The following is a 25,976-nucleotide window of genomic DNA, read 5'->3' as shown; positions in this document are numbered from 1 at the left end:
TCCCTCTTTCTCATCTGTCTCGTCCCCTCTCCCTCTTTCTCTTCAGTCTCATCCCCTCTCCCTCTTTCTCTTCTTCTCTCCCTCTCCTCTTCTGTCTCGTCCCCTCTCCCTCTTTCTCTTCTCTCGTCCCCTCTCCCTCTCTCTTCTGTCTCGTCTCCTCTCCCTCTTTCTCTTCTCCTCTTCCTCTCCTCTTCCGTCTCGTCTCCCTCTTTCTCTTCTCCCTCTCCTCATCTGTCTCGTCCCCTCCTCTTCTGTCTCGTCCCCTCTCCATCTTTCTCTTCTCTCTCGTCCTCTCTCCCTCCCTCTTCTGTCTCGTCGCATCTCCCTCTTGTCTCGTCCCCTCTCCCTCTTCTGTCTCGTCCCCTCTCCCTCTTCTGTCTCGTCCCCTCTCCCTCTTCTGTCTCGTCCCCTCTCCCTCTTCTGTCTCGTCCTTGCTCCCTCTTTCTCTTCTCTTCTGTCTCGTCCCCTCTCCCTCTTTCTCTTCTCTTCTGTCTCGTCCCCTCTCCCTCTTCTCTTCTGTCTCGTCCCCTCTCCCTCTTCTCTCTCGTCCCCTCTCCCTCTTCTGTCTCGTCCCCTCTCCCTCTTCTGTCTCGTCCCCTCTCCCTCTTCTGTCTCGTCCCCTCTCCCTCTTCTGTCTCGTCCCCTCTCCCTCTTCTGTCTCGTCCCCTCTCCCTCTTCTGTCTCGTCCCCTCTCCCTCTTCTCTCTCGTCCCCTCTCCCTCTTCTGTCTCGTCCCCTCTCCCTCCTGTCTCGTCCCCGCTCCCTCTTCTCTTCTGTCTCGTCCCCTCTCCCTCTTCTCTTCTGTCTCGTCCCCTCTCCCTCTCCTCTTCTGTCTCGTCCCCTCTCCCTCTTTCTCTTCTCCTCTTCCTCTCCTCTTCCGTCTCGTCTCCCTCCTTCTCTTCTCCCTCTCCTCATCTGTCTCGTCCCCTCTTCTGTCTCGTCCCCTCTCCATCTTTCTCTTCTCTCTCGTCCTCTCTCCCTCCCTCTTCTGTCTCGTCGCATCTCCCTCTTCTGTCTCGTCCCCTCTCCCTCTTCTGTCTCGTCCCCTCTCCCTCTTCTGTCTCGTCCCCTCTCCCTCTTCTGTCTCGTCCTCTCTCCCTCTTCTGTCTCGTCCTCGCTCCCTCTTTCTCTTCTCTTCTGTCTCGTCCCCTCTCCCTCTTTCTCTTCTCTTCTGTCTCGTCCCCTCTCCCTCTTCTCTTCTGTCTCGTCCCCTCTCCCTCTTCTCTTCTGTCTCGTCCCTCTCCCTCTTCTCTTCTGTCTCGTCCCTCTCCCTCTTCTCTTCTGTCTCGATCCCCTCTCCCTCTTCTCTTCTGTCTCGTCCCCTCTCCCTCTTCTCTTCTGTCTCGTCCCCTCTCCCTCTTTTCTGTCTCGTCCCCTCTCCCTCTTTTCTGTCTCGTCCCTCTCCCTCTTCTCTTCTGTCTCGTCCCCTCTCCCTCTTCTCTTCTGTCTCGTCCCCTCTCCCTCTTCTGTCTCGTCCCCTTCTGTCTCGTCCCCTCTCCCTCTTCTCTCTCGTCCCCTCTCCCTCTTCTGTCTCGTCCCCTCTCCCTCTCTCTTCTGTCTCGTCCCCTCTCCCTCTTTCTCTTCTGTCTCATCCCCTCTCCATCTTTCTCTTCTGTCTCGTCCCCTCTCCCTCTTCTCTTCTGTCTCATCCCCTCTCCATCTTTCTCTTCTGTCTCGTCCCCTCTCCCTCTTTCTCTTCTGTCTCGTCCCCTCTCCCTCTTTCTCTTCTGTCTCGTCCCCTCTCCATCTTTCTCTTCTGTCTCGTCCCCTCTCCCTCTTCTCCTCTCCCTCTTTCTCTTCTGTCTCGTCCCCTCTCCCTCTTTCTCTTCTGTCTCGTCCCCTCTCCCTCTTTCTCTTCTGTCTCGTCCCCTCTCCCTCTTTCTCTTCTGTCTCGTCCCCTCTCCCTCTTTCTCTTCTGTCTCGTCCCCTCTCCCTCTTTCTCTTCTGTCTCGTCCCATCTCCCTCTTTCTCATCTGTCTCGTCCCCTCTCCCTCTTTCTCTTCAGTCTCATCCCCTCTCCCTCTTTCTCTTCTTCTCTCCCTCTCCTCTTCTGTCTCGTCCCCTCTCCCTCTTTCTCTTCTCTCGTCCCCTCTCCCTCTCTCTTCTGTCTCGTCCCCTCTCCCTCTTTCTCTTCTCCTCTTCCGTCTCGTCTCCCTCTTTCTCTTCTCCCTCTCCTCATCTGTCTCGTCCCCTCTCCCTCTTCTGTCTCGTCCCCTCTCCCCTCTTCTCTCTCGTCCTCTCTCCCTCTCTCTTCTGTCTCGTCGCTCTCCCTCTTCTCTCGTCTCGTCCCCTCTCCCCCCTCTTTCTGTCTCGTCCCTCTCCCTCTTCTGTCTCGTCCCCTCTCCCTCTTTCTGTCTCGTCCCTCCTCCTCTTTCTCTTCTCTTCTGTCTCGTCCCCTCTCCCTCTTTCTCTTCTCTTCTGTCTCGTCCCCTCTCCCTCTTCTCTTCTGTCTCGTCCCTCTCCCTCTTCTCTCTCGTCCCCTCTCCCTCTTCTGTCTCGTCCCTCTCCCTCTTCTGTCTCGTCCCCTCTCCCTCTTCTGTCTCGTCCCCTCTCCCTCTTCTGTCTCGTCCCCTCTCCCTCTTCTGTCTCGTCCCCTCTCCCTCTTTCTCTTCTCCTCTCCCTCTTTCTCTTCTCCTCTCCCTCTTTCTCTTCTTCTCTCTCCCTCTTCTCTTCTGTCTCGTCCCTCTCCCTCTTCTCTTCTGTCTCGTCCCCTCTCCCTCTTCTCTTCTGTCTCGTCCCCTCTCCCTCTTCTCTTCTGTCTCGTCCCCTCTCCCTCTTCTCTTCTGTCTCGTCCCCTCTCCCTCTTCTCTTCTGTCTCGTCCCCTCTCCCTCTTTTCTGTCTCGTCCCCTCTCCCTCTTCTCTTCTGTCTCGTCCCCTCTCCCTCTTCTCTTCTGTCTCGTCCCCTCTCCCTCTTCTGTCTCGTCCCCTTCTGTCTCGTCCCCTCTCCCTCTTCTCTCTCGTCCCCTCTCCCTCTTCTGTCTCGTCCCCTCTCCCTCTTCTGTCTCGTCCCCTCTCCCTCTCTCTTCTGTCTCGTCCCCGCTCCCTCTTCTCTTCTGTCTCGTCCCCTCTCCCTCTTCTCTTCTGTCTCGTCCCCTCTCCCTCTTCTGTCTCGTCCCCTCTCCCTCTTCTGTCTCGTCCCTCTCCCTCTTCTGTCTCGTCTCGCTCCCTCTCTCTCTTCTGTCTCGTCCCCTCTCCCTCTTCTCTTCTGTCTCGTCCCCTCTCTTCTGTCTCGTCCCCCTCTTTCTCTTCTCTTCTGTCTCGTCCCCTCTCCCTCTTCTGTCTCGTCCCCTCTCCCTCTTCTGTCTCGTCCCCTCTCCCTCTTCTGTCTCGTCCTCGCTCCCTCTTTCTCTTCTCTTCTGTCTCGTCCCCCTCCCTCTTCTCTTCTGTCTCGTCCCCTCTCCCTCTTCTGTCTCGTCCCCTCTCCCTCTTCTGTCTCGTCCCACTCTCCCTCTTTCTCTTCTGTCTCGTCCCCTCTCCCTCTTCTCTTCTGTCTCGTCTCCTCTCCCTCTTCTCTTCTGTCTCGTCCCCTCTCCCTCTTCTGTCTCGTCCACTCTCCCTCTTTCTCTTCTCTTCTGTCTCGTCCCCTCTCCCTCTTCTCTTCTGTCTCGTCCCCTCTCCCTCTTCTCTGTCTCGTCCCCTCTCCCTCTTTCTCTTCTGTCTCGTCCCCTCTCCCTCTTTCTCTTCTGTCTCGTCCCCTCTCCCTCTTCTCTTCTGTCTCGTCCCCTCTCCCTCTTCTCTTCTGTCTCGTCCCTCTCCCTCTTCTGTCTCGTCCCTCTCCTCTTCTGTCTCGTCCCCTCTCCCTCTTCTCTTCTGTCTCGTCCTCCCCTCCTCTTCTGTCTCGTCCCTCTCTTCTCTTTTCTCTCTCTCCCTTCTTCTCCTCTTCTTCTCTTCTGTCTCGTCCCCTCTCCCCTCTTTCTCTTCTGTCTCGTCCCCTCTCCCTCTTTCTCTTCTGTCTCGTCCCCTCTCCCTCTTCTCTTCTGTCTCGTCCCCTCTCCCTCTCCCTCTTCTCTTCTGTCTCGTCCCCTCTCCCTCTTCTGTCTCGTCCCCTCTCCCTCTTTCTCTTCTCTTCTGTCTCGTCCCCTCTCCCTCTTTCTCTTCTCTTCTGTCTCGTCCCCTCTCCCTCTTCTCTTCTGTCTCGTCCCCTCTCCCTCTTCTCTTCTGTCTCGTCCCCTCTCCCTCTTCTCTTCTGTCTCGTCCCCTCTCCCTCTTCTCTTCTGTCTCGTCCCCTCTCCCTCTTCTCTTCTGTCTCGTCCCCTCTCCCTCTTTTCTGTCTCGTCCCCTCTCCCTCTTCTCTTCTGTCTCGTCCCCTCTCCCTCTTCTCTTCTGTCTCGTCCACTCTCCCTCTTTCTCTTCTCTTCTGTCTCGTCCCCTCTCCCTCTTCTCTTCTGTCTCGTCCCCTCTCCCTCTTCTCTTCTGTCTCGTCCCCTCTCCCTCTTCTCTTCTGTCTCGTGCCCCTCTCTCTCTTCTCTTCTGTCTCGTCCCCTCTCCCTCTTTCTCTTCTGTCTCGTCCCCTCTCCCTCTTTCTCTTCTGTCTCGTCCCCTCTCCTCTTTCTCTTCTGTCTCGTCCCACTCTCCCTCTTTCTCTTCTGTCTCGTCCCCTCTCCCTCTTTCTCTTCTGTCTCGTCCCCTCTCCCTCTTCTCTTCTGTCTCGTCCCCTCTCCCTCTTCTCTTCTGTCTCGTCCCCTCTCCCTCTTTCTCTTCTGTCTCGTCCCTCTCCCTCTTCTCTTCTGTCTCGTCCCCTCTCCCTCTTCTCTTCTGTCTCGTCCCCTCTCCCTCTTTCTCTTCTGTCTCGTCCCCTCTCCCTCTTTCTCTTCTGTCTCGTCCCCTCTCCCTCTTCTCTTCTGTCTCGTCCCCTCTCCCTCTTTCTCTTCTGTCTCGTCCCCTCTCCCTCTTCTCTTCTGTCTCGTCCCCTCTCCCTCTTCTCTTCTGTCTCGTCCCCTCTCCCTCTTCTCTTCTGTCTCGTCCCCTCTCCCTCTTTCTCTTCTGTCTCGTCCCCCTCTCCTCTTTCTCTTCTGTCTCGGTCCCCTCTCCTCTCTTCCCTTCTGTCTCGTCCCCTCTCCCTCTTCTCTCGTCTCGTCCCCTCTCCCTCTTCTCTCTGTCTCGTCCCCTCTCCCTCTTTCTCTTCTGTCTCGTCCCCTCTCCCTCTTTCTCTTCTGTCTCGTCCCTCTCCCTCTTTCTCTTCTGTCTCGTCCCCTCTCCCTCTTTCTCTTCTGTCTCGTCCCTCTCCCTCTTCTCTTCTGTCTCGTCCCCTCTCCTCTTTCTCTTCTGTCTCGTCCCTCTCCCTCTTCTCTTCTGTCTGTCCCCTCTCCTCTTCTGTCTCGTCCCTCTCCCTCTTTCTCTTCTGTCTCGTCCCCTCTCCCTCTTTCTCTTCTGTCTCGTCCCCTCTCCCTCTTTCTCTTCTGTCTCGTCCCCTCTCCCTCTTTCTCTTCTGTCTCGTCCCTCTCCCTCTTTCTCTTCTGTCTCGTCCCCTCTCCCTCTTCTCTTCTGTCTCGTCCCCTCTCCCTCTTCTCTTCTGTCTCGTCCCCTCTCCCTCTTTCTCTTCTGTCTCGTCCCCTCTCCCTCTTTCTCTTCTGTCTCGTCCCCTCTCCCTCTTTCTCTTCTGTCTCGTCCCCTCTCCCTCTTTCTCTTCTGTCTCGTCCCCTCTCCCTCTTCTCTTCTGTCTCGTCCCCTCTCCCTCTTCTCTTCTGTCTCGTCCCCTCTCCCTCTTCTGTCTCGTCCCCTCTCCCTCTTCCCTCTTCTGTCTCGTCCCCTCTCCCTCTTCTGTCTCGTCCCCTCTCCCTCTTCTGTCTCGTCCCCTCTCCTCTTCTCTTCGTCTCGTCCCCTCTCCCTCTTCTCTTCTGTCTCGTCCCCTCTCCCTCTTCTCTTCTGTCTCGTCCCCTCTCCCTCTTCTGTCTCGTCCCCTTCTGTCTCGTCCCCTTCTGTCTCGTCCCCTCTCCCTCTTCTCTCTCGTCCCCTCTCCCTCTTCTCTCTCGTCCCCTCTCCCTCTTCCTCTTCTCTCTCGTCCCCTCTCCCTCTTCTGTCTCGTCCCCTCTCCCTCCTGTCTCGTCCCCGCTCCCTCTTCTCTTGTCTCGTCCCCTCTCCCTCTTCTCTTCTGTCTCGTCCCCTCTCCCTCTTCTCTTCTGTCTCGTCCCCTCTCCCTCTTCTCTTCTGTCTCGTCCCCTCTCCCTCTCTCTCGGTTCCCACGCTATTCTCTGTCTGTTGCTCCCCCTCTCTTTTCATATGGACTGACTTCTCTCTTTACGTCGCTGTCCAAATCCCCCTCATCTCCTCCTCTCCAGCTCTCTCCATCTCTCTCCTTCTCGCTCTTCGTCTCTATTTCTCTCCCCATCTCACTCCCTCTTCCTCTCCAGCTCCATCCCCCTCTTCCTCTCCATCTCACTCCCTCTTCCTCTCCCTCCCCATCTCCATCTTCCTCCCCATCTCCCTCCCCCTCTTCAGCTCCATCCCCCTCTCCCCCTCTTCCTCTCCAGCTCCATCCCCCTCTTCCTCTCCAGCTCCATCCCCCTCTTCCTCTCCAGCTCCAGGATGTTCTCCTGTCGTGTTTCTCAGCAGCTGCACCTCTGCTATAATTATAGGATGTGAGGACAGTCGATGACGTTATTGTTTTGTTCTCACATTACTTTCAGCTAGCTAGCACTGACTCATAATGCAGAGTTGAACTAAACCACACACACACACACACCCTCGCACAACCCACACACACTGTGCTATAGTAATGTTAATCCCAGTGTGTGGGAACGTCAGCACTCGTTATGTTTCGACTCAGACCTCATTACTACTGTCCTTTACTGGGGAACATAGAGGAACACACACACACACACACACACACACACTGAGTGAACATGAGCAGCCACAGACACGCACATTGATCATGTACACAACAAAGTATTTGAAGACATGAAGACACAGACAGACAACACCTACATAATTCTATAGTAATGATAAGTGCAATGGGGGAGACCACACCCACACCCTCCTGTGTCCTGGTTGTCATGGCTGTGTTGTCATGGTGATATGTTGCTGGCTGTAGCTGCCCTCACACCACTTCCTCTGTCATCCCTCCTTTCTCCTCTGTCATCCCTCCTTTCTCCTCTGTCATCCCTCCTTTCTCCTCTGTCATCCCTCCTTTCTCCTCTGTCATCCCTCCTTTCTCCTCTGTCATCCCTCCTTTCTCCTCTGTCATCCCTCCTTTCTCCTCTGTCATCCCTCCTTTCTCCTCTGTCACCCCTCCGTTTACCCCCACCATCCCTTCTCTTCCTACTATTCTGTTACATTCTCCTCTACTCAATCCCTTCTTCCACCTCTATCTTTGTATTCAATGATGGGAGATGGATGCAAGATATTCTGTCACACACGCACACACACACACACACACACACTTCGTATTTATTTTACTTAGATGTTGTTGCACACAGAGAAAGTCAGTCACGAGTAGGGTGAGCTAAAATACCTTTCCACCTACACACACACTCATATGCTATCGCTCATGGACGGGGATGCGTGTGTGTGTGTGTGTGTGTGTGTGGGGGTTATACTAACTCCCTAGAGTAAAGGGTTTGTGTGCGTACTTGTCGAGGGAGAATGCATTTGCGTTGAAGTGTGTGAAACTATGAGCTTGTTAACAATGGGGGGAGGGATTATAAAACAGTTTCATCCAAATCAGATGTTAGGTATTATAATTGAATATTATATGAATTCTATAAATTCAAATGTCCAATTTGGGTGCAATCAATTAGCTTAATTTATATTTCAACAAATTAATGTTTCCTGAATGCTTATCTTATCCGTTTCTAACTACAGAAACGATTTCAGAACAATCTGAAGTGTCATGGCTTGCTGAAATGACAGACAGAGACAGAGAGAGTGCGAGAGAGAGAGAGAGAGAGAATCCTACAAAGCAGAAATGGAGGGAGAAAAGATAAACATAGAAAGACACCGGAAAGGAGAAAGCAGCCTCACACCCCACCCCAACCCCACCCCAACCCCCACTCCAACTCCACCCCAACTCCACCCCACCCCAACCCCAACTCCACCCCAACTCCACCCCACCCCACCCCAACCCACCCCAACCCCACCTCAACTCCACCCCACCCCAACCCCACCTCCACCCCAACCCAACCCCACCCCAACCCCAACTCCAACTCCACCCCAAACCAACCCAACCCCCACCCCAACTCCACCCCACCTATAGGACGTACATGCCAGGCAGTGTCTGAGAAAGGCCTGAAAAATTGCCAAAGACTCCAGCCACCTGAGACATGGACTGTTCTCCATGCTCCCGTCCGGCAGACCGTACCGGTGCATCAAGGCTCAGACCAACAGACTCCTAAACAGCTTCTATCCCCTGGCCATAAGACTGTTAAATGGCTAACTACTACTGCTCTCCCTCTCCCACAGACTATCCACACTGACTCTATGCCCATCCACAGATCTCTACCCACTCAGATACACACCTTCACTCACACACACACACACACACTCACACACACACACACTCTCACTACTGACACCACACACACTTTACACCCCCTCACACCTACGCTGTTGCTAAAATGATTATTGATTAGATTTATCACTACCACTATGCTGCTGTTCATTGATTATTGATCGGCATTACCATTAGCATCTATTTATCCTGCTACTGGTCACTATTACTCCTGTTTACATGTAAATGTTACCGCTAGTATATTTCCTGCTAACAGTCACTTTTCAGCCCTGTTTACATGTAAATGTTACCGCTAGTATATTCCTGCTAACAGTCACTTTTCATGCGACTTTTTTCAAATCATCGTTAGTCGCAACATGCAGCCTTAGAATGTATTAAAAATCTAAACATATAGCCCAACGTTTGTATCACAACTAAAGTTACATAAATAACTCTTAACTAAGCATATAGAAGGACCCGTTTCTTTGTTAACCGCTCAACACAGAATAGCCGCATGTGCACGGTCCCTCGGAAATCGCTCGCAGAATATCTATTTGTATTCTTCATACTTTAAAATAATCTAAAATAATGCCATGGAATTCTAAGCAAATCTTGTCTGCTAAATTAACTAGTGTAGTCCACAGCCATATGGCATAGCCAGATCAGGACCTAACAGAATATCACACTTGACTCGAGTCATTCAACAATGTTTAAAATAACAGTTCGTTAACTAAAGAAAACAAATTATATACAAAAATAGCCTACTAAATAGGCCAATCCTAAACTAATATTTTTTTTACCCTTATTTTACCCATTAAGTTGACTGCGTACACATTCCCATTCACAGCAACGACCTGGGGGATAGTTACAGGGGAGAGGAAGGGGGATGAATGAGCCAATTGGAAGCTGGGGATAATTAGGTGGCCATGATGGTACGAGGGCCATATTGGGAATTTAGCCAGGACACTGGGGTTAACACCCCTACTCTTAGGATAAGTGGGATCTTTAGTGACCACAGAGAGTCAAGACACCCGTCTAACGTCCCATCCGAAAGACGGCACCCTACACAGGGCCTGGGATATTGAGATGTTTTTTTTTTGACCAGAGGAAAGAGCGCCTCCTACTGGATCTCCCAACACCACTTCCAGCAGCATGTAGCATTTTTTGGTTGTTTTAAAGCAAATGTCCTGCAATCCTACAAATTGTTCCATGTCTAGTGTGTTTAAATGATACCATGGGTCGAAGGCCGACCGAGTCCCCCCCCAAAAAAAACAATTAAAGTTGGGACACGCGGTGTGTATTGATCCCGTTCTGGGTCCGGATATGGACAGCCAGTTGAGTATGCGGGGCCTAAATAAATAAACAAAAACAATTTAATTAAATAGCTCAGGTCTTGAAAATATAGGCAACATTTTTCCCCTCCGTATCCACAATGTACATATCAAATCAAATTTTATTGGCCACATGCGCCGAATACAACAGGTGCAGACATTACAGTGAAATGCTTACTTACAGCCCTTAACCAACAGTGCATTTCTTTTTAACAAAAAAAGTAAAAATAAAACAACAACAAAAAAAAGTGTTGAGAAAAAAGAGCAGAAGTAAAATAAAATAACAGTAGGGGAGGCTATATATACAGGGGGGTACCGTGCAGAGTCAATGTGCGGGGGCACTGGCTAGTTGAGGTAGTTGAAGTAATATGTACATGTGGGTAGAGTTAAAGTGACTATGCATAAATAATTAACAGAGTAGCAGCAGCGTAAAAAGGATGGGGTGGGGGGGAAGTGCAAATAGTCCGGGTAGCCATGATTAGCTGTTCAGGAGTCTTATGGCTTGGGGGTAGAAGCTGTTGAGAAGTCTTTTGGACCTAGACTTGGCACTCCGGTACCGCTTGCCGTGCGGTAGCAGAGAAAACAGTCTATGACTAGGGTGGCTGGAGTCTTTGACAATTTTGAGGGCCTTCCTCTGACACCGCCTGGTATAAAGGTCCTGGATGGCAGGAAGCTTGGCCCCAGTGATGTACTGGGCCGTACGCACTACCCTCTGTAGTGCCTTGTGGTCGGAGGCCAAGCAGTTGCCATACCAGGCGGTGATGCAACCGGTCAGGATGCTCTCGATGGTGCAGCTGTATAATTGTTTGAGGATCTGAGGACCCATGCCAAATCTTTTCAGTCTCCTGAGGGGGAATAGGCTTTGTCGTGCCCTCTTCACGACTGTCTTGGTGTGTTTGGACCATGATAGTTCGTTGGTGATGTGGACACTAAGGAACTTGAAGCTCTCAACTTGTCCCACTACAGCCCCGTTGATGAGAATGGGGGCGTGCTCGGTCTTCTTTTTTTTCCCTGTAGTCCACAATCATCTCCTTTGTCTTGGTCACGTTGAGGGAGAGGTTGTTGTCCTGGCACCACACGGCCAGGTCTCTGACCTCCTCCCTATAGGCTGTCTCATCGTTGTCGGTGATCAGGCCTACCACTGTTGTGTCGTCGGCAAACTTAATGATGGTGTTGGAGTCGTGCCTGGCCTACCCTTACCACCTGGGGGCTGCCCGTCAGGAAGTCCAGGATCCAGTTGCAGAGGGAGGTGTTTAGTCCCAGGATCCTTAGCTTAGTGATGAGCTTAGAGGGCACTATGGTGTTGAATGCTGAGCTGTAGTCAATGAATAGCATTCTCACGTAGGTGTTCCTCTTGTCCAGGTGGGAAAGGGCAGTGTGGAGTGCAATAGAGATTGCATCATCTGTGGATCTGTTGGGGCGGTATGCAAATTGGAGTGGGTCTAGGGTTTCTGGGATAATGCTGTTGATGTGAGCCATGACCAGCCTTTCAAAGCACTTCATGGCTACAGACGTCAGTGCTACGGGTCGGTAGTCATTTAGGTAGGTTATCTTAGAGTCCTTGGGCACGGGGACTATGGTGGTCTGCTTGAAACATGTTGGTATATACATGAGGTGAATACAGATGAGTTGCCTGTGGGTTTTTCCTCCCTGTACGTACTCTTTTATTCCGTTTCTTCTTCACATCAGCAAAGAACGACACGTTTCAGAAACTCACTTCATACAGACTAGGGGCTATCACTTCTTTCTGCTGCCTCCTCCTCTCCCACAGCAGCCTATTTTACCCCTGAATTACGCGCAGGTGGCTCATTTTCATAACGCGAATATGCCGTTTTGTCACGAAATTACATTGACACATTTGGTTTGATGATTGGGGGACAATTTTACAATTTTAAAAATGTGTGAAACTCTTCAAATGCGGATCCGGTCGGTATTTCACATTTTCACACAGATCCGAGTTCCGTGGCCACCGAGCGGGATCCAACACAGGATCCGAGGGTTAACTACAAAATGTGGGATCTGAACCGGTCGGTTCCCGGGTTGCATCTCGGGTAGATCCGTAGGAAACATGACTTAGTAACTAGTTGCAGTCACGATCTGGTTACCTATAAGTATAAAGACAGTCGTTACATATTTATTAACTTATTTCCGGGTTAACGTCTAAACTACCCACTATGCACTATTCCTCAAGGTCATATGGAGGATCTACTCTGTGCTACCGAGTTCGTGTGCTAGCCCAAGCTGGCTAACGTTAGCTACACCTCAGGCTATCCACAGACTTTGTGGCTGTGTTATCTAGGTGGGAACCTGTTAGCACAGCAGGCTCTGGTGCCTTCTTGACATGGGGCTCAAAAAAGGAAAGAGAAAATCCTACCTGCTCTAATTGTGTAGTACCTCAGCTGTTCTCTTTTTTTTGTTTTGTCAACTTTCCGGCATGTTCTCTGTGACTTCTGTCTAGTGAATAGGCTGGCTTGCCGGGTCCTCCATATTACATCACACCGACATGACTTCAGGCATTCTGATCCGTTTTATGTAATAACTCAGAAGAAATTGAACAGTGGAGGTGTAACGTTGCATTGGGACTTTTGATGCGTATACTAATGCAAATCCATATGTTACATGTGGTTACGTTTATACCTACCTAGCCTTTAAGGAAAGGCTGTGTTTTCTAAATGCATAGTGCCTCCAGCTCATTGCAAAGTGTGGTGTAACGCGCTGAAGCCTGTCTACTGTTGCCTTTATGCTAAATGGGAAGCGCACACTTCAATTACTAGTTGAGAAAAAAAAATATTTTTCGTGGCCATCAGGACTGTTTTTAACACGTGATTTAGAATTGTTACGCAATAATTGGGTTTCTAAAAGCACGTTTCACTCCAGCAGTTTGAGAAGCTATGGCAGTAGTTTTCGTGCCATCTGACAGATTTTTGGAACATAGTCTCTTTATGCGTGTGATAAACATAACTACTAACGAAAAGAAACAATTTAATTCCAATAAAATATGCAAATTAAGCTATAGACCGATAAGCATGACTGGTCAAATGTATTTACGTCGACTGGTATTTCCATCAACGAATAGGCTAAAAAGCATTATTTTGCAATGGGATTTTTTATTTTTTTCTCCCGGACAATTTTATTTAAAAAAAATAATAAATAAAAAAAAATTGGCTTTTCATTTTATTTTATTTTGGGCAAAAGCCAGCTATTAAATCGGCTAATGGAAACCCTGCCACACACTTACCACACACACACACACACACACACACACACACACACACACACACACACACAGCACATACAGAAAGCATTCACACCCCTTGACCTTTTCCACATTTTGTTGTTACAGCCTGAATTTGAAGTGATTTTTTCTACCTACACACACACACACAATGTCAGTGGACATAAACATTTTTCAATACAAATTGAATTCAACCCCTTTGTTACAGCAAGCCTAAATAAGTTCAGGAGTAAAAATGTGCTCAAGTCACATAGTTGCATGGACTCACTGTGTGCAATTGAGTTTAGCGTGATTTTTGAATGACTACCTCATATCTGTACCCCATTCATACAATTATCTATAAGGTCCCTCAGTCGAGCAGTGAATGTCAAACACATATCCAACCATAAAGACCAGAGGTTTCCCAATGCCTCACAAAGATGGTAAAAAAAGAAAGAAAAAAAGCTGACTTTAAAATATCCCTTTGAGCGTGGTGAAGTTATTAATTACACTTTGGATGGTGTATTAATACACCCTGTCACTAGAACGATACAGGCGTACTTCCTAACTTAGTTTCCGGAGAGGAAGGAAACCACTCAGGGATTTCACCATGAGGCTAAATGTGAGTTTAAAACAATTACACAGGTTAATGGCTTTGATAGGAGAAAACTGAGGATGGATCAACATTGTAGTTACTCCACAATACTAACCTTATTGACAGAGTGAAAAGGAAGCTTGCACAGAATAAAAATATTTCAAAACATGCATCCTGTTTGACACAAGGCAGTAAAGTAATACTGCAAAAAAAATTGGGAAAGCAATGACATTTTTGTCCGGAATACAAAGCGTTATGTTTGGGGCAAACCCAATACAACACATCACTGAGTGCTACTCTCCATATTTTCAAGCACAGTGGTGGTTGCAACATGTTATTGGTATGAAAATGGTTATCTAGCAATGACAACCAATTTAACAGAGCTTGAAGAATTCTGAAGAGAATAATGGGAAAATGTTGCACAATCCAGGTGTGGAAAGCTCTTCGAGACTTACCCAGAAAGACTCACAGCTATAATCGCTGCCAAAGGTGCTTCTACAAAGCAGTGACTCCGGGGTGCGAACACTTACGTAATTTAGATATTTCTGTATTTAACTTTCAATAGATTTGCTAACATTTCTAAAAACGTTTCACTTTGTCATAGGGTATTGTGTGTAGATGGTTGGAACAAAAATCTACTTACTCCATTTTAAATTCAGGCTGTAACAAAATGTGGAATAAGTCAAAGGGTGTGAATACTTTCTGAAGGCCCTGTATGCATATTGTTTATTATTTATCCTGTCACTTTCTGCGGATCCCTGCCTACATGTACACATCTACCTCAAATACTCTGGTATCCCTGCACATTGTACATTTGGTACCGGCACCGACCCTGTATATAGCTCCCATTCTACATTTCTTCTCTATTGGTTACCTTATGCTTTTTTATTAGTACTTCTACTTCGATATGGAATACTGCACTGTACTGGTGCATCATGCGACAATAAAACTTGAAAACTAATCCAACACACAATTAAAGGGCAATGCCCAGCTCAACTTGAAAAGCCAGTTCTCTCTCACACAAAGAAATGAAAGGCCAGAGCTTGTAGCTGTGGATAGCCAGGCCGACTTACAGGAGCAATTAGGGTTAAGTGCCTTGCCCAAGGGCACAGATTTTTCACCTAGTCGGCTCGGGGATTCGAACCTGCGTCATTTTGGTTACTGGCCTAACGCCTTTCCCTTTAGGCTACCTGCTGCCCTGGTCAACAGGTAGTGCCCTATATTATGGTGAGATAACGTGCGATGCCAATATGGTGCGATGCCATTTGGCACACAATCTTTATAAACTAAAAGTTTAACCCTGCGTAAGTGTTTTATAGACATTAAAGAGAGTTATTTGTTTTATTATCGCTCCTTCCTGACTGTTACAACCGGGGAACTCTGGCCACACACAGAGAACACTGACCTTTGGAATAGCTGATTAACTATACAGGAGAAAACAGACATGCAAGACAGACAGGTAACTAGGCAAGGCAGACCTTCGAAAGACAGACAGGTAAGGAACACACCTTGCTGTTCCAGCTTACTAGACCAGAGGTCATTCTGTGCTGAACAAAAACACAATCATTTACACAACAGAGGACAAGTGCTGGGTCCTATTCATTGGTGCAGACCGTAGCGAAACGCTTTGCAACAGAAAATGAAAAACGTGCCGAAAATGTCCCTCCCTGATTCTAGGGCTGGCACAATTATATATAACTGACAGTTATGGATCATGAAAATACCAGTCATGAAAATAAAATAACTGCTATAACCATAAAAATAGAACAGCACACTGGAGATGGGACGGCCGGGCATTCGTGAGGTTGAGTCCGCGTCGGCCGTAAGATTGACTCAACGTGATTAAACTTTGTTGCTCTTTGCTGAAACAAGCAAATGAGTCTTCGGTTGCCTAGGTAACGCACCCCCACAATGCAGCGGCAGCATATAGAAATATCATTAATAGAAAGGGCTTGGAACCTCTAACCATGGCAATTTGACTTGTAAACTCATGGTTACACTTGCAATGGCTGCCTGTTATTGTGATGCTATAATTTCCATGGTAATGTGGAACAGCCCAGAGTATTCAACCTGGGGTACGAAGCCACCTAGAGGTCCGCGGCGGTACTGCAGACGGGCCTCAAAAAACCCCAAAAGGGAGAACTTTTATTTCAATGTTTTTATGAATATCGCTAACAGAATATACACATTTTGAATTAAATAAATTTAGTAGAAATGAGAATATCTTTACTAATGATGCCAACTTACATTTCTCAACTCCTAATATTGAACAAATTACACTCATTGCAGCGAATTACACTCACTGGAGTATCTGACATAGGCTTTGAAAAAGCACCCGCGAATAGGCTTCCATTGCGACAAGTGCCGCTGCCTGCTGGCTAACCTTTGTTTAACCAGTTAAAAAACAAGCTGCTCTTTGCAAAAATGTGTTTCTAGCTAATAAGCGGTTAGAGTTCACACTTCCTCTTCTAATTATAATGGTTGTCCCACTGGCTATCCCAAGTTGAATGGGCCAATTTGTAAGTCCCTCTGGATAAGAGCGTCTGCTAAATGACTTAAAAACGTAAATGTACCGTTCTGAACTGCCCATCATCCAAAGCTGTAGAAAACCATTGCGCAAGAACCGCCAGAACCCTACATTTGTTTTGTTAAATAGTTTTTTCTTGATTTTGAAGCGACAGATTCTACTTGTAATGAAAAGCGCTATATAAAATAAATATATTATTACATTTCTAAGGCAGCACATGCAGCCAGGAGCAGAGTAGAAAATGTGTCAAAAAATAATAATAATCTGAACAGAACCGCCATCCAAAATTCCACGACCATCACAGCCCGACCCGATTCAGTTTGTTTTCTTCCGTTTGTAAATGGATACGACCCTGTTGTTGCTGCATGGAATATACCTAGTCTACCTGTCGGTGCGTGAGAGTAAATGGCTGTGTGTGTCCCCTAGCCAAAGCAGATTAGGCAGCTGTAGAGTTTAGTGTTACAGTGCATTAGGGGAAAGTATTCAGACCCCGTGACTTTTCCACATTTTGTTGTTACAGCCTTATTCTAAAATTAATTAATAAAAATTGTTTTCCCCCCCTCATCAATCTACACAAAATACCCCATTACAAAGCAAAAACAGGCTTTTAGAAATGTTTGCTAATATATTTTTTTAAAAACCTGGAAAGACCCTTTACTCAGCACTTTGTTGAAGCACCTTTGGCAGCGATTACAGCCTCGAGTCTTCTTGGGTATGAAGCTACAAGCTTGGCACACCTGTATTTGGGGAGTTTCTCCCATTCTCTGTCATGTTCGATCGGGTTCAAGTCCGGGCTCTGGCTGGGCCACTTGAGGACATTCAGAGACTTTTCCCGAAGCCACTCCTGCGTTGTCTTGGCTCTGTGTGCTTAGGGTCGATGTCCTGTTGGAAGGTGAACCGTCGCCCCAGTCTGAGGTCCTGAGCGCTCTGGAGCAGGTTTTCATCAAGGATCTCTCTGTACTTTGCTCCGTTCATCTTTCCCTCGATCCTAACTAGTCTCATAATAATGCTGCCACCACCATGCTTCACCGTAGGTATGGTGCCAGGTGTGTGCCTTTTCGCTTTGTCATTATGGGGTATTGTGTGTAGATTAATTAGGAAAAAAATTAATTTAATCAATTTTAGAATAAGGATGTAACGTAACAAAATGTTGGAAAATGGAAGGGGTCTGAATACTTTCTGAATGCACTGTATATATCTTTACCCCCAATAGCAGGTAGGTATCGATTACCATTTCCGTTTTGAAAACCTTTGCTTGGGTCTGGCCATCATGTCTCATATCTGAATAAGTAAACATACAAACAAAATGCCAAACAAATAACAGACTTACTCCTAATATTTCACCCCTTTACAGTCACAACCTCAAAACAACTGTTTTCCTGGGAAGCACAATTCCCCATTCAACCACTGGAGAAATCCCCTCACAACGATCTCAAAACTGTTTCTAACAGACAATTAAATTAAAAACACAGACCTAACCCCTTGCTAATCAGGAAACTATTGGGTTTGTTGTGGTGGACTGTCATTTCACACTGGCTTCACGGGGACCTGGTAAAATGGTTTGTAGTGTAGCTAGCCACTGAGTGGCTTTGAATTCACTTGTCAGCACGCAGTCAAAGCTGTACCCCCGTTTTGGAGCTAACTATCTAGTGCTTTCAAATTGGATCCTGATGTCGACAGCAGATGGGAGTAGTATTCATAACAGTGACCACGTTCACATGCACCAATATCCCCGTTATTATTCGGGATACTCAATAGTTACTATAGTTAGATACATGCAGCTTCTCGTCTGTCATAGCTTGTTGCATCAGAAGACTAAATAAAGTAGTGTTCACCAGAATAAATGAATTAGCAATCTAGTTAACACCGGTTAAGTTGTCTGTTTCGTTTAGGGACTGGGGGGAGAAAACGCAATAACTCCAAAACAGTGGAAAGATATAGTTGAAGTCGGAAGATTACATACACTTAGGTTGGAGTCATTAAAAGTCGTTTTTCAACCACTCCACAAATTTCTTGTTAACAAACTATAATTTTGGCAAGTCGGTTAGGACATCTACTTTGGGCATGACACAAGTAATTTTCCCAACAATTGTTTACAGACAGATTATTTCACTTATAATTCACTGTATCACAATTCCAGTGGGTCAGAGGTTTACATACACTAAGTTGACTGTGCTTTTAAAAAGCTTGGAAAATTCCAGAAAATGTCATGGCTTTAGAAGCTTCTGATAGGCTAATTGACATCATTTGAGTCAATTGGAGGTGTACCTGTGGCTGTATTTCAAGGCCTACCTTCAAACTCAGTGCCTCTTTGCTTGACATCATGAAAAAATCAAAAGAAATCAGGCAAGACCTCAGAAAAATAATTGTAGACCTCCACAAGTCTGATTCATCATTGGGAGCAATTTCCAAACGCCTGAAGGTACCACTTCATCTGTACAAACAATAGTATGCAAGTATAAACACCATGGGACCACGCAGCCGTCATACCGCTCAGGAAGGAGACGCGTTCTGTCTCCTAGAGATGAACGTACTTTAGTGCGAAAAGTGCAAATCAATCCTAGAACAACAGCAAAGGACCTTGTGAAGATGCTGGAGGAAACATGTACAAAAGTATCTATATCCACAGCAAAACGAGTCCTATATCGACATAACCTGAAAGGCCGCTCAGCAAGGAAGAAGCCACTGCTCCAAAACCGCCATAAAAAAGCCAGACTACGGTTTGCAACTGCACATGGGGACAGAGATCGTACTTTTTGGAGAAATGTCCTCTGGTCTGATGAAACAAAAATAGAACTGTTTGGCCATAATGACCATCGTTATGTTTGGCTTGCAAGCCGAAGAACACCATCCCAAACGTGAAGCACGGGGGTGGCAGCATCATGCTGTGGGGGTGCTTTGCTGGAGGAGGGACTGGGGCACTTCACAAAATAGATGGCATCATGAGGAAGGAAATGTATGTGGATATATTGAAGCAACATCTCAAGACATCAGTCAGGAAGTTAAAGCTTGGTCGCAAATGGGTCTTCCAAATGGACAATGACCCCAAGCATACTTCCAAAGTTGTGGCAAAATGGCTTAAGGACAACAAAGTCAAGGTATTGGAGTGGCCATCACAAAGCCCTGACCTTAATCCTATAGAAAATGTGTGGGCAGAACTGAAAAAGCGTGTGCGAGCAAGGAGGCCTACAAACCTGACTCAGTTACACCAGCTCTGTCAGGAGGAATGGGCCAAAATTTACCCAACTTATTGTGGGAATCTTGTGGAAGGCTACCCGAAACGTTTGACCCAAGTTAAACAATTTAATGGCAGTGCTACCAAATACTAATTGAGTGTATGTAAACTTCTGACCCACTGGGAATGTGATGAAAGAAATAAAAGCTGAAATAAACAATTCTCTACTATTATTCTGACATTTCACATTCTTAAAATAAAGTGGCGATCCTAACTGACCTAAGACAGGGAATTTTTACTAGGATTAAATGTCAGGAATTGTGAAAAACTGAGTTTAAATGTATTTGGCTAAGGTGTATGTAAACTTCCAACTTCAACTGTAGGTCCTGTGCAAAATGTCATCAGTTTGACCGGTTTTAAGAAAATTAAAAGTTCTCTGATAACATTTCACAGTTGGTCTTGGGTGCATATTTTATGTGGTTGAAATACCGTCCGCTTGCATAACAGTGTCAAAGATAACACATTACAACACACACATTCACATTTTCTCAAGAGATGCTGAAAGAAAGAAATAATTTCTCCACGAATTAACATTTGTTGTATCATTTTACTGCAAGAAATGTATAATTCTGCAGGTGTTAATATTATATTAAGCTACATGTGAGAAGTTATAGGCCTACACTCAGTGTCCATATTTCATTTAACCCATATGAACTTAAAAGAGGAATAATCAGTTTATTAATGAATACAGGGATACTCGTGAGCGGGATGTCAAAGGTGCATGTAAAAAGCTTATCCGAATAAGACCTTAAGCGGTCATGAGCTACTACCCAGAATACTGTGTGCATGTAAACGTGGTCATTGCTAACTTAGCTAGAAAATAAGTTATATTAAGTGGCTAGCTAGCTAGCGTTAGCAATGTTTGGTGGTCAATGAGACAGAGCTAGCTAACCAGCTGAGCTAGCAAACAATGTAACAAAAGTATAATTTCGGATTCAAAAATTACTCCAGCAACAGGCTCTGAATTTCAGGAATCACAGTAGCACGTACTCCTGGTGCACTGTTAAATTATTTAGCCATTTAAACATGTATTTTTATGAAAACTGTTTTTCCACATTGCCCTTCGAGCGATTTAAGTGTGAGCTTGTCCAAAGTGTCGGACTCAACGACAGTTGCTATCCATTGGAGCACTGCGATTGATTGCTGAAAATTCTGGGGCGGGGTTTAGCGAAAGGTCAATTACAAGTACCGTCTCATGTCATCTGATGGGAAGTGTTTCCCAAGCAGACTCACTACAGCCACTAGCCTGTGTGTTATGTGATGCTGTGTAGGGGTGAGGCAAAGGGGTGAGACAGGGGTGAGGCAAAGGGGTGAGACAGGGGTGAGGGTCAGGGCTAGTCCTAAACTGGGTTTGTAGGTGAAAGGGCACAAATGGACGTGAAAAGACTCACACAGTAGGGATGGGCACGGTTAATCGAATATCCTCATGGATTGGTTTTTGCTCTGACATGCACTGTCAACTGTGGGACCTTATACAGACAGGTGTGTGCCTTTCCAAATCATGTCCAATCAATTGAATTTACCACAGGTGGACTCCAATCAAGTTGTAGAAACATCTCAAGGATGATCAATGGAAACAGGATGCACCTGAGCTCAATTTCGTGTCTCAAAGCAAAGGGTCTGAATACTTATGAAAATAAGGTATGTTTTTTTATTTTTTTATAAATTAGCAAAAATGTCTAAAAACCTGTTTTCGCTTTGTCATTATGGGGTATTGTGTGTAGATTGATGAGGTAAAAAATAAAATGTCATCCATTTTAGAATAAGGCTGTAACGTAACAAAATGTGGAAAAAGGGAAGGGGTCTGAATAATTTCTGAATGCACTGTATGTGCACCACGTGTTGACACTTAGGACCGTGTGTGTGTGTGTGACAGTGTATGTCGTGTGTGTGTGTGACAGTGTATGTCATAGCATGTGTCACACTGCAGGACTCCAGTGTGTCAGACCTGGGAGCTCAGAGGGCCATCTCTAAATAGCCACAAAGAGAGCCACAAAAGGGGGAGTGGGGGGCGGGGGGCACCCGTTATGCAGCCTGGTACAAAGCTTAAACATTGCATCGTTTTCCTCGTATACATGATTAGCTAGAATCACTCACTTGTATAGTTTAGGCACCAAGACAGTCTGAACACAGACCATCAAAAAAATAATAATAAAGATCTGCGTTTTAAACCATTTCACCTGTGTTTTATATTGCTTGCAAGGAAAAAGCAAGGTATTTTTTGTAGGCTACCCCGAGAAAAGTAGCGGAGAAAAGTAGCGACGCATCAGGCATACCCTTTCCACGCGCAACTGAAGCACAAAATTAGTCTGATGCCGAGCAGAAAAGACAAAATGTGGCATCTTACGCGTTGTATATATTTTTCTCTCTCTCTCTCTCTTGTGAAAATTCTGCGTTAAGCCAAGCCCGATAGAGCACTACTTTTGAACAAGGCCCAGGGCTCTGGAATAGGGTGCTTTTGGGACTCAACCTAAGTGTGTCTACTCTGCTACTCAGGCTGCTTTTCCCATTGATATCAATGGCCGCCCTGAGAAACAAGCTTAGTTTGGTCATGACACTAACAAGCTGATATGGGTTTTATTATTATTTTTATTACACTTAGACCTTTGTGGACATTTGCATTCACTTTACCTTTGTGTGAGTCATCGTAGCAACAGCAATCAAACACACACACACACAGAAAGAGCGAGAGAGAGACACACACACACGTTCAAATTCCACCCAGGAAGGCATACATTACCTGTTTTTGTGTAACACACCCTGGATGCCAAGCCAATCACAGAGGGCTGTGATTAAATGACAAATCATGTCCCGTGGCAACGATGAGAGAACCAGTGACACACACTTAATCTGTTTGTATAGCTACTAAAGAATACCTGATTCTAGTCAGCTAAACTCCTCCCTGACCCCACCACCATCAGTCCCACTCCCTGGTTGCGTCTCAAATGGCACCCTATTCCCTATATGGTGCACTACTTTTGACAAGAGTCTTATGGACCCTGCACAAAAGCAGTGCACTATATAGGATACACGGTGTCATTTGGGACACACCTGTAACATTGAGGACCTGGCTTTGTCCCTTCCATACTAAAAGGCTGTGTGGTTTTGTTTCAGACGTGGCCAACCGACGGCTCAAATTCAAATCTCCTTCCTTCCTGGATGGAATTTGAACCTGTGTGTGTGTGTGCGCGCGCTCGTGTTGAGCGAGTCCATCGGCTGAGCGGACTGCAGCTTCGTGCCATTTCCAGCCCCTGGCAGCCAGTGTTCTCTGCAGCGCTAGTCAACTTGGACAGGTGGGCCAGTGGGAGGGTGTGACATCACAACAGGGCGTGACATCACAACAGGGCGAGTCGCCACAACACCAGAGGCAGTTAATCCAAGGACCAGGGTAGTATTCATCAGGCACCAAACAGAGGAAAACTGACTGAAACAGGGAGGAATCTTCCTGGACTTCACCAATCAATAAATAAACATGTTCTCCTTTTCCATTACAAAACGTTTTGAAATGGTGTGCACTGATGAATATGACCCAGCTTACTGGTTTAAACTAGCCTATGAATGAATACACAGCCTGAGGAACTGGAAGGCACAGAAAATACAGCCAACTGTTAAAGCAAACTGAAAGCACCTTGGTGTGTTATTACGGCTGTTATGACAACTTATAATAATAAACGTACTGTAATTTGATTATGACAGATAGATAGATACATTGGGTTTGGCAGTTGGAACCTTGGTGGTAAAGATCAATATCCAGTCATGATTAACCATTTATGACAATGATCATAAAAATAAACACGTAGGCCTAGCTAGGAGGTTACAACACAGTATTCCTGTAATTAACAGTTTCATCCAAACAATATGGAATAGACAATACGATGACATACCAATAAAACTAGAATTACATACACTACATGACCAAAAGCATGTGGACACCTGCTCGTCAAAGATCTCATTCCAAAATCATGGGCATTAATATGGAGTTGGTCCACCCTTTGCTGCTATAACAGCCTCCACTCTTCTGGGAAGGCTTTCCACTAGATGTTGGAAAATTGCTGCGGGGATTTGCTTCCATTCAGCCACAAGAGCATTAGTGAGGTCGGGCACTGATCTCTGCTGCGGGGACTTGCTTCCATTCAGCCACAAGAGCATTAGTGAGGTCGGGCACTGATCTCTGCGTTCAGATTAATCCCAAATATGTTTGAGAGGTTGAGGTCGGGGCTCTGTGCAGGCCAGTCAAGTTCTTCCACACCGATCTCGACAAACCATTTCTGTATGGACCTCGCTTTGTGCACGGGGGTATTGTCATGCTGAAACAGGAAATGGCCTTCCCCAAACTGTTGCCACAAAGGTTGAAGCACAGAATCGTCTAAAATGTCATTGTATGCTGTGGCGTTAAGATTTCCCTTCACTGGAACCAAGGTGCCTAGCCCGAACCATGGAAACCCATTTTATGAAGCTCCCGACTAATAGTTATTGTGTTGATGTTGCGTCCAGAGGCAGTTTGGAACTCGGTAGAGTGAGTGTTGTAACCGAGGACAGACGTTTTTTACGCGTTACGTGCTCCAGCACTCGGCGGTCCAGTTCTGTGAGATTGTGTGGCCTAACACTTTGCGGATGAGTAGTTGTTGCTCCGAGACACATCCCCTTCACAATAACAGCACTTACAGTTCACTGTGGCAGCTCTAGCAGGGTTGACATTTGACACACAGACTTGTAGGAATGGTGGTATTCTATAATGGTGCCACATTGAAAGTCAGAGCTCTTCGGTAAGGCCATTCTACTGCCAATGTTTGTCTATGGAGATTGCATGGCTGTGTGCTCGATTTTATACACCTGTCAGCAACGGGTGTGGCTAAAATAGCCGAATCCACTAATCTGAAGGGGTGTCCACATACTGCTGTATATATAATGTAGCTTGTTATTATATTTATGTGCCTGTACAAACGTACATGAAATGACAATATGAGACAAAGATACAAGGAGAAAGAAAATGTAGCTAGGTAGGAAAATACATGACATAATCTAAACACCGGAGTGAGTGTGTAGGCGTTGGAAGCCAAGTTAGTTTGATTGCCCAGTTGATGGTAAAAGAAAACAAGTTTACACAGCCAAAACAATCAGATAGTCTGAATCAATGCCAGTTGGCTTGGCTAGTTACAGAACTGCACTCACAAAGTGCTGGTCACACGCACAGTTCATTGCCAAGGAAGGAAAAGAAAGAAGCAAGCTACTGTAGGTGACGTTAGCTGGACATGATAGTTTTCTAGTTAACGTTAGTTTACAAGACAACAATTTAGTTAGACAGTTTAGTTAGGTAACTAGCAATTATTGTTCTAGGTAAATAGCTAGCATTAGCAAAAAATCTTACCTGGCCACCTGACGATTTTTCAATGACGGACAACAATGGCGTCCTGGCCGACATTTTCAGGGATGTTGTAGAAAATAAGGGTAGAGGGGAAGACGAATACAAATAGTTTCAGGATCTTGTGTTCATTTAGCAAGCAGTGGTAAAACCGCCGTGCGTCCGTTGGAAAAAGTGAAGTCGCTAGCCAGAGCTAGCAAACTGTTAGTTACACCGCCTGTGTGATCAACAAGTTGATTCCTTCATTAGCCGCTAAATTAGCTAGCCAGACAGCTAGCGTACAAGTATGTGTCCCATGTCAACACGGGGGGGTAAATAGGGGGATCCACAGTTAGTGTGAACTAACTGGGTAGTACTAGTGCTATTTATGCCGGCAACACAATTTAGCTAGGTTTCTAGCTAGCCAATTAGCCAGCAAATATGTCTCAGATGGCTAGTCACCACCATTAGCTATATGAGTTGTCTAGCTAGCTACAGTTCGCTAGCTAGTTCGCGTTAATAAAATACGAAGTCCAAAAAAAGCACATCAACGTTGGCTAGTAGCGGCTACGTTTGAGGAAGCACACATTCTAAGCTAACGTTATCAGTACAGTGTCATGGCTAAAGTCAGCTAGCTAATAAACTAGTTAGTTACGTTAGTTGTCATTGAAGGAAAACCTAGCTAAAATCTCACAGGTAACGTTATGTTATGGAAGTGTTAAAATAACATCCGAGGACTTCAATTTCAGGCCAAGTTAGCCCCCCGCTCGAACCCTGACCTTCGTTGACGTATATATATAATTTTTAAAAGCTTTCCGGCTAGCTAGCCAGCGTTGATAAAAAAAATTGACACACGACGTTATTCTCCAATACCCGGGTAAATAACACACCACCACCTTGCCTAATAAAAGTAGCTAACAAACGTTAGTGTGCTAGCTAGCTGGCTAGCAAGGAAATCAAAACGGTTGATTAGCCCATGTAACGTTGTAATTGTGGATGCGTGCTTTCGGGCTGGAGCCAGCTAGCTAGCAACTGAATAATCTACAAAATTTTAAATCCACGGAAATCGCTTCCAGTCATCCCGATTGCGTGATTCGAGTAAGGTCGTTTCAAATGCTGCACTGCAGCCCCGCGATGTCCGGTCTTTGCATACGGTGTTTATTTCCGTGAGAGCGACTGAAGAAATACTCAAGTTGTAAAATCCATTACATTGGCAACAGGGTTTTTGCCTTTTCTCTCTCGGGGGGTGCGTGTCAACGAACGTGCGAGTGAGCTGCGCCCGAGTGACACTTGCAAATGGAGCCTATG

General features: G+C 46.4%; 1 protein-coding gene across 7 annotated transcripts in view; it reads right to left on the bottom strand.

The window, feature by feature from the left end:
• The window catches only part of mark2b (MAP/microtubule affinity-regulating kinase 2b), a 73,643-nt gene extending 47,667 nt beyond the window's left edge, over positions 1–25,976 (bottom strand). For 5 of the 7 annotated variants that reach the window (XM_041867895.2, XM_041867899.2, XM_045213220.1 and 2 more), the window contains exon 1: positions 24,696–25,976. In XM_041867895.2, the coding sequence (XP_041723829.1) occupies positions 24,696–24,749 (54 nt within the window). In that variant the 5' untranslated portion in view covers positions 24,750–25,976. The remainder of the gene's footprint in view (positions 1–24,695) is intronic. The other 2 variants (XM_041867896.2, XM_041867900.2) reach the window with 2 other exon arrangements.

Source organism: Coregonus clupeaformis, unplaced genomic scaffold (genome assembly GCF_020615455.1).
Source record: "Coregonus clupeaformis isolate EN_2021a unplaced genomic scaffold, ASM2061545v1 scaf0090, whole genome shotgun sequence".
Classification (NCBI taxonomy): Eukaryota; Metazoa; Chordata; class Actinopteri; order Salmoniformes; family Salmonidae; genus Coregonus; species Coregonus clupeaformis.
This window is presented reverse-complemented; position numbering and strand designations above follow the sequence as displayed.